Below are 17,134 nucleotides of genomic sequence, written 5' to 3'. Positions count from 1 at the left end.
AAAATTCAGACTAAAATTAAGCATTGACGCTCGGTGTGAGAGCATGCTTTGTTCGGTTCCTTGAGACTCAGCCCCAGAGCCGTCAACCGTCGAAATCCCGGAGCACTGGGAATTAATCTCTTTTTAACTGACAAAATTTAATTTATTGGTTTTTTCTCCTTTCTCCGCTGCTTTTCTATACGTGCGTTTTTTTTCTGTTTCTCTACTTTTGAAAAATATCTTTTCTATCGTTTCGAAAAAATTGAATTCCACAGCAACACTCCTCCTGCAGGCAGGCTGAAAAAGTTGAACCCAGCTAGAACAGGAAATCATCAGCAGATGACAGAGCGCGGGTCGAACAAAAACCGAATCTTCAAATTTCTCATAAATTGTAATTTATGTCTTTTCCATTTCGGTGAGTTGGTCCCATTTTCGCTCGGTCTCCGTCCGGCCGAGTCCCACACTTGACTTGATATGGACGAGGTCGGGCTGAACGGAATTGGATAATAAAAAGGCAGCCTCCCGATTACCATCAACCGTCGTCAGTCAGTCAGTCAGTCCGTCATTGAGTGAGAATGAGAGAGCGAGAGGCGTGGCCAGCCAGGGTCCATCACTGCCTGCCAGGCAGGCTCAAGAAACTGTCCTTTTTCGCTTCTTGATTTACATGTCGAGAGTTCGGTTCAGGTTCCGAAATTAAGAGAACACCGTGGCAAAGAAGGAATGGTAAAATAAATCTATGATTAATGACGGACCACTCACATGTCATCTGGTTGTGCGGACAAGAAACCTGTTCTGCTCTACTGCCAGAACATAGAACAAGACGGAACCGTGCATCGGGGAAGGGGCTTTTCTCGGTCCTTGCCGATTCTCCGACATTCTTTCCATATTCCTTCGCTCCCTCAGTCCCACAGCATGCTTCGAACTTTTCGATGATGTAGGCAGATCGTTTCCGAAATGGTCGACCCGGTGGATGGGAATGGCAGACAGACGGTGGGATCATTCAGTATCAACACGGAGTCCCCACTGCTTACGCACATCATTATATGTGAGAAATGTAGATAAATTTTAAAATTTATTTCCGAAGCATCATAAATTTGATTTATTCTATAATAATTCTCCTATCTCGAACTCACTCTCGGATTTCAGACCCGTCGAACGTCATTTTTGCTCGACTGAATAAACACAACAAGTGCGTTTGTTGGGGGGTGAGAGCAGTACATGTCAGAGGGATTGTAAGGGGGGTAGATTGGAAAAATAATGGCGTATATCTACAGCGGGTAACGCGGGCAGAAACAGTTTATTTTTTTTTCTAGATCTGGAGTTTCAAAATCAACTCTGACACGCATCATCATCATCATCATCGTCATCGTCATCATCATGATTTATGATTGTGGTGGTCGCCGCCATTGCCATCGCCGTCCTCGTCGTCGTTGCTGTCATTATTATTATCCGACATGGCGGGAAGTGATCCGAGCCGTATGTGGCAATGATGATCTATGCTTTATGACTGCATGCACCCCACCCGCCCACTCGGACCCATCTCCCCACGCACACGCGCACGCACACATGCTCACACGAACCATATCATTTCGTCGTCTGGTCCAAATCCGAGCCGGTCCGTCTCGCCACGGTTGCTCGGTCGCGTTATTTCGCTATGATAATAATAATAAACTCGTAATAAAACAATAACTGTAAATCAAGTCGAATTGACAATGACAGAATTATCCAATAACATCTAACTATACACATAACTATAAATCAATTTTCATTCAGTCATTTTAACATTCCGTAGATTATGCTCGGTGTGGTGGGTGGTGGTGTCACTGTTCCGGGATACGGATTGGGAAAGTACGCCTGTTCACGAATAATCTTGTTGTGTTGTCGTATGTTCGAGCCCCGACTTGGAAGGATTCTTAGTGTCAGTGGGATCCATAGTACTAGCCATGCAATGATTCTGTACACTAAGAATCGGCTGCGAAGTCTGTTGAAACAGAAAGGCCAAATTCCACAAAAGGAATGTAATGCCAAGACTTTGCTTTGAATAATCTCGAGGTTTTCTGAGTTGAAGATATAGATCATTTCTAACTGTTCGTCAGTGCTTCGGAGAGTACGACGTTGGGCTCACAAGACAGTTGTCAGTAGTAGTGGCACTTTAGTCAAAGTAATTTTGGCGTGGCATTCAAATCTGACACAGCTGAATCTGAATGTTGATAGGTACGGTTAGACCCCTTCGTTACCTAGAAGAGATGAAGTTCGGTCCGCTTCATTGTCTGTTGAATGATCCAGCCGGACGAATTGACCACCTCCCAAATCAAAAGGCGCGGATTGTGCATGAAGAAATCCCTCATCTTCCCTGCGTTCACAGGATTGCATTTCTTCGTTTTGTGGTCGGCTGGGTTGATTCTCAACCGTTTCACGTTTCCCCTGTGACACTGATTTGAATTTTTAACATGCACTGAATCACTTCTTGCTTGGAAGGCATCTCGATAACTGTTTGACAGATTGTAACGAAATTTTGTACATGTGAACATTGCACTCTAAACTAGATTTTCCCAAAAGGCATCAATTTTTACTCATCCAATAAAAAGTTCTACACAAAAGATAGTGTTCGATTCCAGTCCTTATATAGGGTAAGGGCTCCCTATTTCAGCTCAGCTCCAATTTCCATCGCATTCCTTCACCTCATAACTTTGAACATTAATCATATCTTTAAACCTACCTGAACAAAACTGTGGAACGTTTTAAAACATTTATTCTAGGTTTTGCCACATTTTCCAATTGAAAAAAATAGTTAAGAAACCTTCAACGATCGCTTTTTTCATTTAAAATAAACTCACTTTTTGATTTAGGAACCACTTTCGTCTGAAGTTTTACAATTCATCATGTTTCTGTATATTTACTAATCCATTCGTCTCAAAACATAATCACTATTTCACATAATTACACAACTATTCAATGTTAGATGACTTTATAGTTAGTAATGTTCACTTTCCACTTTTTTATTCAATGATTAAAGACTTCTGAAATTACCTGATAAGCAATAAGCGCAATGAAAAATATGAGATGAAAATTTGCACTTAATTCACATGATTGCGCTTTGTTTTCATCTCTTTTCGTATCGCAAGGTTGCCAAGTTTTCTCATAATGTTAAATAAAAAAAAAATATTTTTTCTTCTTTAAATTATCATCAACAAGTATTTTTTCGTATCCGTGAAATTAGTTCAATTATATCATTGATATTTATATATAAATAAAACTGTTTCGGATTCTAATATTACCAAATAGAGCGTGTTAAATACTAATCAAATAACCACTGTGGCAAATCTAGTAGCACTGGTTTCTTTCCGCTATACGTCACCATAACACTGTTAAATGTGTGTGTTTCATCGGCTGTGCACAGAGATGCTAGATATTTTCATAGAAAATATGTATCTGCTCTATCTGTTTTCACTAATAAAATGAATCGAATTCAAATTCAAATCAAATTCAAATTGGTTTTAAATTCTAATATAAATTCTTTCCGATTTCCGTTTTAACATGTAATTTGTCCGTTGATTAATAAACTTTTAAAGAAGTACTGCAATCAAATACTAACAGATACTCAGAGAGAAAAGTCTTACGTTTTACTTCTCACTTTTTATGAACCTTTACAAATCTGTATTAAATTTAGAAAATCTGTAATCTGATTTAACGAAAGCAAACGCAAAAATCTATACAATACAGATAAATCTGTATGAATGGCATCTCTGATTCTGCATTTTGTTTTAAGAAGGGCTAATGCCTAAATAGTAACAATTCTTTTTTGTTTTTTTTAAGTTCTTCAAAATCACTGCAGAGTAAAATTTTAAATTTGAAACGAAAGGTAATAAAAACGATTAAAAACATTTTAAACGTCGAAATAATTCTCAACTGTTTGTTAAAATTTCGTGTGTTGTGTCATAGTTGGCATTAGGCCCTTTTTAACGAAAATTCTGACATTTGAACCTGAGAGTGTAATAGTGCAATATTTTGGTTTTGATTGCTGTCGCCATTGCTAATTTATGGGATGAATAAAGGACCAACGATAGGATGAATACAAACCCATTGAGATGAAATTAGGAGCACAAAACATATCAGAAGTGCTTTTAGCTGATTTTTTAATTATTATTTTTATTTCCAAGGAATGTGAATCAATTCCCAATGTGAAGCAAGGCGAATTAAGCATAAATATGAAAAAATCGTAGTGATTTTGGTGGCTGAATCAGGTTTTTAAGGTAACGTCCTTACAAATGAGATGAATTAGGGAGCCCTTACCCTAGTGGCCCTTGATTTTGTTGCACTCGATATCAATTCTCGAATGGTTAAATTGTTGCAATGGAGACTATCGCGAATTCACGGAACCAGCAAAGTTCCTATTAACTAAATTCTACAACATTATGAATTCATTTTAATGTTTCGTGTTGTCAAAAAATAAACAAGAAGTAACCGGACCACGAGAGCATTAACCAAATTTACATAACCCTAATTATAGTTGAAATTGCCTCAACAATTAATGTAGTCTCTACTAATTAGATATAACTTAGCTTCCAATATATTTTTGCGTGCATCTCATGAAAAGGTATTGAATACCGAGTATTGAGAGCCCTTATAGATTACCATTACTGGTTGCTGGATTACTAAACGAGACTTTAAAATTGGAGGAAACGAATTATGGGGTAAAATGTGCAAAAAATTGTCAAAATAAGTGCACTAACTTTTCTCAGAGATGGCTGAACCGATTTCCACAAACTTAGATTCAAATGAAAGGTCTTGTGGTCCCAAAAAAAAAATTCCTGAATATTATTTGGATCCGACTTCCGGTTCCGGAGTTATGGGGTAAAATGTGCAGAAAAATGAAAATATGTTTTATAACTTTTCTCATAGATGGCGCGACCGAATTTCACAAACTTAGATTCAAATGAAAGGTCCTGTGGTCCCATACTCATGCGAAACCGACTCCCGGATCCGGAAATATAATGTAAAGTGTGTTAAATTTTTTTACCATCACTGAAAGGGACGAAAAACCGTGAAAAGTTTTCTAAATCGACCTCAAATCTTCTCCAATCGATAGTTTTTATCAGTAGACGGTCAAACAAACTGATTTCGATTATTCTTTTAAGAATCGAAGAAAACTATTTTGAAGAATACCACAGTATTATATATGATAGTATGATTGATATGAATAAGGCATCATTACACCACTAGGTGGATTAAAACAGGTTTTTTTTTCGGTATACCTAATTGCAGTTTCTTTGGATAAGTAAAATTCGTACGACCCGTAGAAAGTTCGGATAGCAAGAGTGTACTCTTACGATACGACAAAACCAATTTTTAGATACTTATACGATTCGACGAAATGATCCATCCGACGAGAAGACTTTCGGCGAAATGATCCTGCTCTAGTTAAAAAAAAATTGGCACTATGTCTAAATCCATAGCTCCGTGAGACAACGATGTCTACGAATAAAACTTAAGAAACAGATTCATATCATGCGCAGAAGACAATTACAACTTTTGTCAAAGTCCAAGCTCTTTTCAAAAGGTGGAACAATTTTTAATCGTAAAGGGTGATTTTTTAAGAGCTTGAGAACTTTTTTAAACAATAAAACGCATAAAATTTGCAAAATCTCATCGGTTCTTTATTTTAAACGTTAGATTGGTACATGACATTTACTTTTTGAAGATAATTTCATTTAAATGTTGACCGCGGCTGCGTCTTAGGTGGTCCATTCGGAAAATCCGCTTTTTTATCGACAAATTTTGTTCAGCGATGAGGCTCATTTCTGGTTGAATGGCTACGTAAATAAGCAAAATTGCCGCATTTGGAGTGAAGAGCAACCAGAAGCCGTTCAAGAACTGCCCATGCATCCCGAAAAATGCACTGTTTGGTGTGGTTTGTACGCTTGTGGAATCATTGGACCGTATTTTTTCAAAGATGCTGTTGGACGCAACGTTACAGTGAATGGCGATCGCTATCGTTCGATGCTAACAAACTTTTTGTTGCCAAAAATGGAAGAACTGAACTTGGTTGACATGTGGTTTCAACAAGATGGCGCTACATGCCACACAGCTCGCGATTCTATGGCCATTTTGAGGGAAAACTTCGGAGAACAATTCATCTCAAGAAATGGACCGGTAAGTTGGCCACCAAGATCATGCGATTTGACGCCTTTAGACTATTTTTTGTGGGGCTACGTCAAGTCTAAAGTCTACAGAAATAAGCCAGTAACTATTCCAGCTTTGGAAGACAACATTTCCGAAGAAATTCGGGCTATTCCGGCCGAAATGCTCGAAAAAGTTGCCCAAAATTGGACTTTCCGAATGGACCACCTAAGACGCAGCCGCGGTCAACATTTAAATGAAATTATCTTCAAAAAGTAAATGTCATGTACCAATCTAACGTTTAAAATAAAGAACCGATGAGATTTAGCAAATTTTATGCGTTTTATTGTTTAAAAAAGTTCTCAAGCTCTTAAAAAATCACCCTTTATAAATAAAGACAACAACAAAAAATAAAGTATAAAGAAAGACAACAACAAAGAAAAACAAATCTGTTAGATGTAACACAATTTTACATGACTTTAGTGGCTGCAAAATTAAAAGCTGCATCGAGAAGAAAAAGATCGGAAAAGCAAGACTTAATCCGATGATCGACAATTCTATCTTAAAATGCATCAATTTACTGGCTGAGTCACATAAGTACTCATCAATTCATAAGTTGAAAAGCAGTTCAGATAAATTGCGTTTTAATAGTAGTTTTACTTGATTTTGGATATCTTGTTCAGAACCATTTTCATTCGATTTGTTTATTTTTTTCCTCATTTCTAATTATTTTTGTATTTTATAATATTTTGTTATATTCTGTTGTATTACCTTTTTGTATTCAATTTTTGTACATTTGTACTCTTTCACGATGTTCACTTGGAATAGTTGTGTATATTCTCATCTATTCCTTTTATACCATTGATGCACACTGAGGTTTTTTTTCAATGCGGTTTTTATGCGACTTTATTCTACGCGACTTTTTTACGCTGATTTCCGAAGCTACGCAATTTTTTTTTCGCGAATTTTCAAACTATTGCGGGTTTTTTTTTGTCTTTGAAATACAATAACCGGCGAAATTTATTGTTATCCGGAATTTTTTTACGTCAACTCTCTAACACTTGGAAAATTATCGATTTTTATTTGAAAAAAAAAAACATTTTTTTTATTTACACCAGATCTTGACGTTTCACGCATTTCTAAAACATATGACAAAAAAAAAATTTTCGATTTCGGAAATCTTCAAATTTTTCTTATTCTCAAAGAGTCGATGTTTGTCATTTTTTTTTTAATGACACTAGATCTCGACGATTCAGACATTTGGCATTAAAAAATGTTTTTCAATTTCGAAAAGTCTTACAGTCGATTTTATTTTCCAAACATATTTTTGTCGATGTTTCAATACTTTTTGAAACAATTTCCATAGTTTTCGGGTTTTTACGCGGGTTTCCGAAGTTACGCGGTTTTTTACGCGCATTTCCGAGATTAGGTGTTTTTTTGCGCGGGTTTTCAGAGTTACGCGGTAGAAAAATACCTCTGTGTAATTTTTTGATAAACTTTTCTAATTGTTAGAGATCGTACTTATAACCTCGAAATGGAACTGTTTTTTTTTGCACTAATGATAAATTTAGTAGTTTATATAACATTTTTAGACTTTACTCTCTTACGAATTTGTTAAGATTTGAATTACTTGGGAAATTTATTCGATATTAGGTTTTGAGAGTACCAACTCCTATTTTCTGTTAAATTAATAAATTCTCTCAAAAGTCTAGATAAACACTAGCAGAAGAATTTGTCGTGAAATCAAAACATTAAATCGATTATTTCAAGTGTTTGCAATCCTTATTTTGTGTATTTTGTACTCTCCAACCTTCTTCGGTACTCCAATCAAAGTTAGGTAATTTATATTAACTTCTAGACTCTCAACCAACCATAGTGTCGCGCTGAAGTATTTCCAATCAATTTTACGAATGATCGATTCTAGAAATAGTTTTTGACCATTTTAAATCCTATTTTCCCATCAATCTACATTTCTAACCTAACAACAAATCATTCCAATTTTTCGATTGCTTCAACTGAAGTGAATCATATTCTGACTAAAGCATTCGGTAATGATCGAAACAAGTGGTAGTCGGATTGTGCTAAGACCGGACTGTCTGACCAATGGACGAAAATTGTCATGATAAAAATTTACGGATCCATTCACTGTCCCATATCCGGACCAATGAGCTCACAATGCCCACTTCAGGGGGATTAGTTGAGTTCGATACAGCCAGAAAAATTATAATGAAGTAACGCGGAGGCTGCATACTCTTCGTCACAAATTGAACAGATTTGCAGCATTGAATTGTCATATTTGATACTGACACGTGTCCATTCAAAGATTCACTTGCCAGTTCCACAATACTGCTCAATTGAGTTGAGCTCAGAATAGTTTTATGACGATTTTGTTATTTCTTCCGAGTCAGAGTCTTTAGAGAATACGTAAAAGTGACAACTTACAAAGGCACAGGAATTGAGCTGTTTCACCGCTACCGCCTACTTCGCGGAAGTAGGTTTTAGCGGTACAAATTTTGATATCGCAAATAGGCGACTCTTTCAGCCACAGAAACGAAGAGCTTGCCAGATGGGCAATTTTTTGAATTTATTGAGAAATTCACGCGTTTTTCTAAAATGTACCAATTCTGTCCTAGAATCTGGTCTTCACAAAATTCGACATGTATTTTTTCAACGTGATTTCTATATTAAAACAAATCAAATAAATGTTCATTATCACAAGAACAAATAACTTTTGATACCGAATGGTAATTGTAGAGTAATTGAGGGAAACCCTTATCATATAAACCGTTCTTCAATACTGCACTGTTGGCTTTGACAGATTTTCGAACAAAAATGTTCTTATCTTTATTGAACATAATCTTGTTTTATATTTCGTCACAGATTTAGTTAACCTCAGGACTCATGACTAAGGCATAACATTTACCCATATTTCAGTGCGGAAACGGAATACGAACTAATTCGAACAAGTGGCACATTTTCCTGGTTATTTGGGGATAATTCCTAGTTTTGGCAGGGAAACGGTAAAATCAATTTCATATACTAAAACCATTAATTAAAGTCCTATATCTTTGTTTGTTTTGTTTCAAAAGGTAAAATGAGAATTGGTGCATTCGACATGAAATTTATAGTCGCTATAAAAACAGTACTGCACATTTGTCATACTAATTTCTCTATGAGCTTGCTTCTTACAGCTAAAGAAAATAAAATTATATCCAATTTTGTAGCAATCAATTGGAAGTTGAATAATCCGCCAAATGATTATGATAACTCTATTAATGAAATGACAATTTTTACCATAACCCTTTATACAAGATACAAACTTTGCAACACCACTGCAAAACATAGACCAAACTTTTAACTAACGAGCCTTCGTTCTGTTCTCTTTTCTTTTGCAGTGAAATGGCCAGCCCTAGATGCCAATCGAGGGAGTCATCCGGCGGTGGACGTTGCCCCTCGGACGAATCGATACGGTCCGAGGGGGACCGGGACGGTCACAACTCGGGCCCAAACATGAGTCCGGTTTCGATCACGCTGCCGCCCACCTTGCCACCAGCAGCCGCCGCCGCCCTCCTGCCTCAGCATTCAGCCGCAATGGCCGCCTATCTGAATGTGGCCGCCGTTGCGGCCCAACAGAACCGACTGCTGCTCGGTTCACCGCTGGCCGGACTGGCAGCCGCCCGCAATGGGTCTCCACCTATTCTACCTCCTCTGGCGTCCCCCACGGACGAAAGCGACGATGCTGCGCTGGATTTTAGCAAAACGCGCACCGACAGCGGAACGGCCGACGACGACGGCGCCAGTGATTGCGAGGACGGGAATGCCGTCAATTTGAGCGCCAAGTCCGGTGACAACAGCCCGCTGGATCTATCAGTCAGCAATCGAAAGCGAACGGGCGATGACTCCCATTCGCCACCACCGCGGAAGGCACCTCGAACGATGGACTACAAACCGGCAATCGTCAGTCCGTGGAGTTCTCCCGTGACACCTCAACTTCCGTACTTCGCCGCCGCCGTGGCAGCTGCTAGTCTTTCGCCGAAAAACAATCATACGGATTGGAATGGCAAACACAAAGGTGTTAACAATGAAGCTGCAAAAGCACTGGAAAAGATGACTGAACTGAGTCGCCTCGGGGGAGAAGAAATCTATCGACCTCAGAACAATAACGCCGCTGGAGGTGCTGCCACCGCAGGCGGTGGTCGTCACAGCGCATGGCAATCACATTGGCTCAACAAAGGAGCCGACTCGGCCAAGGATGTCCTGAAGTGTGTCTGGTGTAAGCAAAGCTTCCCATCGCTGGCCGCCATGACCACCCACATGAAGGAGACTAAACACTGCGGAGTTAATGTTCCTCCCGGCACTGGGATGCCTCAACAGCAGATCCAGTCGCAACCACCGAATTCGTCCAACCAAAACACCGCTAGTAATGCTTCCAACAAACCGTCTCCCAGTGAGCTGAATCTGTTGATCAAGGAAACTATGCCACTTCCCCGAAAACTCGTGCGCGGTCAGGACGTTTGGCTAGGAAAGGGAGCTGAGCAAACCCGCCAGATCCTGAAGTGTATGTGGTGCGGTCAGAGCTTCCGGACACTAGCAGAAATGACATCTCATATGCAGCAAACCCAACATTACACCAACATTATCTCACAGGAACAAATCATATCGTGGAAATCATCCGATGGTGATAAACCCGGTGGTCCACCGGGCCCAAGTGGCAATGCTTCGAATGTATCAGGTGCTCCGAACAATCCTGCTGCACAAACCAATAGCCACGTCAGTGCAGTTCTCACGTGTAAAGTGTGTGACCAAGCTTTCTCTTCGCTGAAGGAACTCAGCAATCACATGGTCAAGAATGCCCATTACAAGGAGCACATTATGCGATCAATCACCGAAAGTGGAGGAAGACGTCGACAGACTCGCGAAAAGCGGAAGAAATCACTTCCGGTTAGGAAACTTTTGGAAATGGAACGTGCTCAGCACGATTTCAAAAACGGTGAAAATCCCGGTAGCAATGCATCCAATAAACCAATCCGTGATCTCGGTGCAGGCAAAATTACCTGTGAAAAGTGTAACGAAAAGATCGAAACCACGATGTTCGTGGATCATATCAGACAATGCATCGGTGGAACGGCGATACTGCAAGCGCAACAGCAGCGTGAAAAACTTAAAAATGCCCTCCTGTCCAACACGATTATTCCACCGGATTCGATCAGTCCGGTGACATCGTTAAGCCGAGATGGCCGGAAGTCCGTCGGAGGAGAAGATTTGTCATCTCCGCTATCACTGCAAAAGTCACCGATGCCGGCGGATCTGTCCTCTCCGTTATCTGCCAAGAAAGATGGCGAGAAAAGCTCATCCCCTTCGGTTCTGAATGCAATCGAGCAGCTCATAGAGAAAAGCTTTGACACACGCACGCGCCATCCAAGCACGAATTTTGGCAACCCAAGCCAGAGCACAACTCCTCTCGGATCGAGCATTCTGAAGCGACTGGGAATCGATGAGAGTGTAGACTACACCAAACCACTGGTAGATCCTCAGACAATGAACTTGCTACGGAGCTACCATCAGCAGCATTACGTGTCACAGTTCGGTCGTAGGGAGAGGAGCGGTAGCGAGTCTAGTTCCATCTCGGAACGTGGCTCGAGCCGTGTCGACTCACTGACGCCAGAGAAAAAGTACGACACTCCGGGTCACTCGACACCGCGGGGAACTCCAGAGAAGCAGTTCATGGACGACCACAACATCAGTGATGAACAGTCCGTGAACATCAAGCGAGAGATGCACAGCGACGATGAGGACGAAGGCGATAAGCATGAACCACCGAAAATTAAAATCAAAAAAGAACTTGATGACGACGACGAGGACGGTCCGATGCGTCCACCGAGCAAGTCGAACGAAGAATTGGCTGACGCAGAGAAGGAGCTTAGACGACGGAGTAGTGTGGCGTCCAGTCCTGCTCCAAGCCCACGGATGTCCACGGCAAGTGTTCCTTTGAGTCCAGCAGCTAGTCCAATCAGTGATCATCATTCCATTGCATCACGTTCTACGCCAGGAGTTGCCGATGGAGGTAGCAAGAAAGGTGGCAGTGTTAGCAGCAGTCTTGGTGCTCTGTCATCGATGTTTGATAGCCTGACAGGAGCTGGTAGTGCGGGTAATGCGGAATCAGGTGGATCAGGCAAGAAAACCAATGCTCATCCGTTAGCGGCATTGCAGAAACTGTGCGATAAAACCGAAACATCTCCCAGTGGCAGAGGTAACACCACCAACACACTGCTCTCGGCGACTACCAACAATCAGGCGAGCAGAACAGCACCGGGAGCGATTCTAGCGTTCAGCTGGGCATGCAACGATGCTGTGATGTCGGACGAATCGGTGATCAAGTGTGCCTATTGTGACACAACATTCACCTCCAAGGGTGCCTATCGACACCATCTGTCAAAGGCTCACTTCGTCAACGATGAGATTATACCCGATCCCAAGGGTCAACCGATGAAACCAGGGTCGCCCCATTCGCCAAAATCAACCGGAAGTGGGGGTGCAGTCGGAGCTAGTAACCGCGACAGTGCAAATCGCATGGATGGTGGCAGCACTCCCGTTCATTCGATGGGTGGTGGCTGCAGCAACAGTGGCGGCGGAAATGGGCAACCCAAAAGCCCACCCCCGGCGCAATCTCCGGCGGCATTCGACGAAAGTCCGCACTCCAAGTTTCTCAAGTACACCGAACTGGCTAAGCAGTTGTCGTCCAAGTACGTCTGACATTCCTAAGTAAATTTTTTTTTTCATCTGACGCGCTCGAACTTGGTAGGTTTATTTTCTTCTCTGTTGTTCAATATGTAAATAATGCGCTGAATTGTCGGAATGATGATGGACAGACCGATACAGAGCGAGGGCGAGTTTGTGCGGAACCGTACGGGAGAGTAAGCAAAACAAGGAAGAAACGATGGAAAAGAGCGAGAGATAGAGAGAGAGAAACATAAACCGTGGCAGTAAATAACGTATTTATGTGTGTATCCATTTCTGGTGCGAGCTGCGTTCAATAACCACTTGAAAGAGCGTAGACGGCAAAGCGAAGACCGAGAAAACAGAAGTTAGGAAGGGTATGACGATCAACAAACAACACAGAAGCGGCAAAGCCGACGGGAGCAGGTTTTTTTTCCATTCAATATGTACCACTTTACGTTCCCAGTGGATGTGGCGGTACCTTTAGATGTGTTGGTGAATCTCTTCTTTCCGCTTCTTTTAAATCACTCGCTTTTATGTCTTTTATATACACATCAAACGAACCGAAGTGTGAGGGAAACAAACACATCACTACGCCGCACTTCACATCAGCAAAACCAGCACACACACATCCGCGCGCGCGAATGTGAAGTAGAGCAAAGCAATCGTGTGGGCAGCATAGTGTGAGTTAAGTGGAAGTGCAGTTTTTTTTTTTTCATGTTGTTGCTCTTTTGAGAAGGAGGACAGAGAAGAAATCAATCAAGAAAATAAACCCAGCGTCAGCGGAATATAAAGAGCAGGCTGTGCCATTGAGTTGATGTGTGGTGCACTGGATGGAAAGGGTAACGCGTACAGGCAGACAGAGAGCCATCGAAAGGCTGTTCCGCTGCTACGAAGTATAAAACAAAATGGAGTTTGACGGGGCTTTGAAAGATGGAACGAAAGCAGGTTTTATGAGCTACTTCGCGGTCTGTGCACGGTATTTTCCCTTCGCGAACTTACTCCTTTCCAGATGCGATAATTGATTATCGTTCCTGGTGGGTGGTTGAACTGCTTTTGCTCGAATTTTGTTGCCCTTGCCCGGCAAAGCAGAATAATTGCCGATTCCTAATGAAGAGTGGAATGACATAGAAATGTTTTATAACTACGACATCTAAAATCGGCTCGTTTTTCTTTCCTTGTTTCGCTTACGAATTCACCGATGAAAAAAAGTTCGATCACACAAACTCGCTCCACTTCGCATGAATTGCTTAACCAGCAACGTGTGATCCACATATCTCGATAAAGGAAGTATTAGGTTCCCAGATAATGCAACTATCTGGGCAGTGTAAATTGTTGTAAAATATCCCTGACTCTAACGAAGCCATGTTGCCAGTGACATGTGAGCAGTGTTTAGTTTCCACCTTTTGTCGGTTACGAAAAGAACAAAAATTCTCTTTTGGCACATCACTGATGAGAAAATGAAACAAAAATGTGAAAAACTGTAAATTCGGTATACAAAAAACAAGCATAAAATGTAACTTTTTCGATAAAATTAACCTATAAAACTATATATTGCATATGTTGTACAGGCATCATTCTGAATGAGTTCATTCAACAAGTCAAAATTGTGTTAAGTAAAATGTGGAAAAAAAATCAAATAACGAAAAAAAAGTAATCTGCTATACGAGTCACTCACATCATACGAGAACAAATAAACAAATACTTTATATTTCCCTCTTAAGTAGTCAAAGCGATTGGAAAATGACGCAACTAAAGAATCATAAGTCAAACGAGCAATGACGAAACGTAAAAATTATCCAATTTGAAACTGAAATTTGGTATACGTAATTTACACTCAAGCAAAGTCGCATAAGTATTAAAACATTTTTGGATCAATGACGAAAGAACATTATTACAAAAAAAAACACGAAAATATACGAAATTGTAACTTTTGGTATACGGTGCAAAACAACAAACAAATGAACAAAAGACATCCGGTATTTCGTTCAGAGCCACGAAAATAGTACCCACAGAGAACATACACAGATTTGCGTGCCAAAACTCAGTATACTAATATAGCAATGAGAGCAATTTCTCTTGCATAATATATGCTACACAACAACAAAAATCAAAAATATCGCTATAAAGATTATTTCCGAGAAAAAAATATCTACTTTCAAAGGTTACACAGTCTGCTGAACCGAGTGATCAGGCAGTACCACTCCCAGTGCTCCCAGATTTGCATTTATTTAAAGTTTATTTCTCTGTTTATTGTTTTTATTTTTCCATTATTTCACTAACTGTAAGCGTAAAACCAATGTGATTTCTGTACATAGTCAACCATGTTTGAACCGAACGTAAATGCGAGAGCCGGTCTTTATTTCTGTTTCGATCTGTTAATCAGAAATTTTATTGTCATCTGTAGCCTGCAAAACAATTCTGTATATATTCGCTACCGTCAAAACTAAGCACGATTAGCATGCGAGAATTAAGAGTTGAACAATTTCCAGCTACCTAAATAGTAGTGAAAATAAAACATACGAACTAAGAGGTATACCTTTCATTAAAAATTGAACACAACCTAGAAATTCATAAGTTTTAGTAACTAAATTAATGAACGTAGGATACAACAATAATATTATGTAACAAAGTGAAAACGCAAAATCGTATTTATTGAAAATAAAAAAAAACTTCTACTTGCAAAAAATAATAATTAAAATAATGAGCTACAAAGTATTATAAACCTAAACAACATTTGAGACTATGAACAGTCAAACTATACGAGAGTAAGTTAAAAGTGAAAGTCGTATACGTGAATTGAAACAGTTGAGAGAAGTTTGAATTACATTACAATGGTATACTCCAAAAACCGAATCATTGATACGAAAACGAGGGGGTGATTGAAACTACAAGTACTAAAAAAAAGTATACGTAAACACGCAATTCAAAAACATGAAATGTCAAATTGGAGCAAACAGATCTGAGCATTGCTATAAAACAGAACTAGCAATAAATGAAAACGTGGTCGAAATTTTCTCTTCTCGCTCTCAGTAAAGTGAAAAAAACACACACACACACATTCGAAACACCTTATCTAAGTCGAACAGAAAATAGAAGTTACAGCATTCTACAGACAAACACAAAATCAATAAGTCTATGAGTAAATATTAAAAAAAATGTGAGAAGTAAATAAACCATTGTATTTATAGAAATATCGACTAGTAGGCAGAAAACAACAACATATTGTTTGAAAAAACGCAACATCAGACGACACACACACACACTTTTGTTTGACCAACTTCTCAAGTAGAGCTGACCCAGTAGAATTTGCTGCGATTGGTTTCCCGAAGTTCGATTTACAAACGACCCTATCGGTGACTTCAGCCAGAGCGGGACATTGAACGATAGAATTCGGGACACTAATTAGTTGAAAATATATTTCGTTTCTGAATTACGGTGCGTTTTTCTTACGCAAATCTGCACTTGCGACAAATTTCATACCGACCGCGGCAGGCATACATTCTGGAATGCGCGGCACAGAAGCGGCGAAAAAATGAAAGTAAAAAAAAATCTATAAATATAGATATAAATATATATTATACGAGATATAAAAATCAATTATTATTTAAATGCAATTTTTAAAAATTTTAAAAAACGACAGCTCAAAATAAAAATATGTATATGTTAAAAATTTCAAATGACACTTGTTTTTTTTTACTTCGATACCTGAGTCTGGCTTAGAGGCAGGAACTAATGAGTAAAATGTTGAGAAATTTCCCCCCTGCTTAACTATCAAAAGTAGTAACAGTAGTTCTCAAGGATAAGTATGAGTCTTGATAGTGAAAAAAACCGGTATTCACGTTTATTTGATTTGTATCACTGGTCATGCAAGCCAGTTTCCATATGTTCGAGTCTGCAAGGTTTGTTACACTGTACGAAAAAATTATGTAAATTGACATTTCGAAAGATGACCATTAAAAATGTCGCAATCTAACGTTGAAATATGTCAAAACAGTACCTTCACAGCTATTTCCACCGAGTTTGATTTACAGATTTACTTATCATTGATGAGATATTGTGTTATCACACAAGAAAACCCTCATAAGTAATTTTCCAATGACGTTTTCGCTTGAGACCAAGCCTAGCACGGTTGTTACTCTTACTGTTACCAAACCGTTTGTGTGATTGTTTGTTCGATGAAACTACCCTGGGTGAGTTCTAGGTTTATCAAACGAAAACGACATAAGAGTGTAATTTCTTCAGAATCGTTTGTTATATGCAATTGTCTACACAGATAAAAATATTTACATCTATGTGCATGAAATATTTGGAGCAG

The 17,134-nt window shown here is 39.5% G+C and overlaps 1 protein-coding gene across 4 annotated transcripts in view; it reads left to right on the top strand.

The window, feature by feature from the left end:
* The window catches only part of LOC131430642 (protein tiptop), a 1,048,630-nt gene extending 1,032,179 nt beyond the window's left edge, over window positions 1-16,451 (top strand). For all 4 annotated transcript variants that reach the window (XM_058595758.1, XM_058595757.1, XM_058595760.1 and 1 more), the window contains one exon: window positions 9,495-16,451. In XM_058595758.1, the coding sequence (XP_058451741.1) occupies window positions 9,495-12,852 (3,358 nt within the window). In that variant the 3' untranslated portion in view covers window positions 12,853-16,451. The remainder of the gene's footprint in view (window positions 1-9,494) is intronic.
* The last annotated feature ends 683 nt before the right edge of the window (window positions 16,452-17,134 follow it).

The sequence above is a fragment of the Malaya genurostris genome, chromosome 2 (genome assembly GCF_030247185.1).
Source record: "Malaya genurostris strain Urasoe2022 chromosome 2, Malgen_1.1, whole genome shotgun sequence".
NCBI lineage: Eukaryota > Metazoa > Arthropoda > Insecta > Diptera > Culicidae > Malaya > Malaya genurostris.
The sequence above is the reverse complement of the archived record's forward strand: the minus strand, read 5'-3'. Positions and strand labels throughout refer to the sequence as shown.